This window comes from Neoarthrinium moseri (assembly GCF_022829205.1).
Source record: "Neoarthrinium moseri strain CBS 164.80 chromosome Unknown scaffold194_Wmoseri_CBS_16480, whole genome shotgun sequence".
Classification (NCBI taxonomy): domain Eukaryota; kingdom Fungi; phylum Ascomycota; class Sordariomycetes; order Amphisphaeriales; family Apiosporaceae; genus Neoarthrinium; species Neoarthrinium moseri.
Genome location: NW_026055308.1, coordinates 1 through 995, shown reverse-complemented (window position 1 = coordinate 995; position 995 = coordinate 1). Strand labels below are relative to the sequence as shown.

The following is a 995-nucleotide window of genomic DNA, read 5'->3' as shown; positions in this document are numbered from 1 at the left end:
CGTGGCTCCAAGTGCAGAGTTTGACCGACTCCTGCCCGATCTCATAGATCTGGAACGCGCGCGTGAATCCGGAGTCGGCGCAGGTGACTCCCCTGTGCTGTCCTCTCTAACAGGAGTCCGAGGTGCGGCTTCTCTCATCGAGTTCGATCTCGAATGGGAAGGGCTGCGGATCTGCATAAAGGCTTCCTTAGGATGCTTAACCGCAAATTTGAGACTGTTGATACGTCCTCCCTTGAGTCTCTTGATGAAGGCTAGTTCGTCTCGGACATCGGTAAGAGCATCGGGGTAGTAGTTGAACCGTTCCTCATCCGAAACCGTGAGACCAGGAGCACGTGACGACCGTCGCTTCAGCGAAGCGGGAATGAGTTTGAGCACGAGTGTATCGGGGATGAGTCGGATCAAGATGCCGACAGGAATCGAGATGAATCCAAGCACAATGGCGTAAGCCCATTGGGGACCAGTTTGCGGCGGCTTGGTCTCGGCAATTGAGAATGGACGACCACCAACGAAGATGATCAGGACTTGTGCACCCATCATAGCAATGTTGATACCAATGAAGAACCAGTTCTGGAAAAGACCTTCGAAGATGTTGAACTTGTTATCCAAACGGCGGTTGCTGGAAAAATACATTAGTCAAATGATCTTCAAAATAGGGGATGACGGAGTTACACTTACTTCCACTGGTTGAAGATCTGCATCCAGACGAAGGTATTGAACACCAGAGTATTACGTTGGCCGTTGATAAGCTCGTCGTCGTAACCGAGAACGGTCTGTGCACCATAGTAGAGCAGGAAGGTGATGAGCAACTGGTAAATGGCTTGTCCCATGATCATCTTCCACATGGTGATAGAGATGATGCCAGAACCGCGGGGCTCGGGTTTGCGGTCCAGAACGCTGTCTTGGGGAGGGTCCGTAGCAAGAGCGAGTGCTGCCAATGTGTCCATGATCAAGTTTACCCAAAGCAGTTGAACTGCTGTCAAGACGGAAGACTCTTC

General features: G+C 51.4%; 1 protein-coding gene across 1 annotated transcript; it reads right to left on the bottom strand.

Annotated features, from left to right (window-relative positions):
* Window positions 1-106: 106 nt before the first annotated feature.
* JN550_013920 (uncharacterized protein) lies at window positions 107-944 on the bottom strand (the record flags this gene model as incomplete). The annotated part of the gene is made up of 3 exons (XM_049312560.1): window positions 107-171; window positions 225-616; window positions 676-944. The coding sequence occupies 3 exons, from the start codon at window positions 942-944 to the stop codon at window positions 107-109; spliced, it is 726 nt and encodes a 241-aa protein (XP_049164111.1).
* Window positions 945-995: the final 51 nt, after the last annotated feature.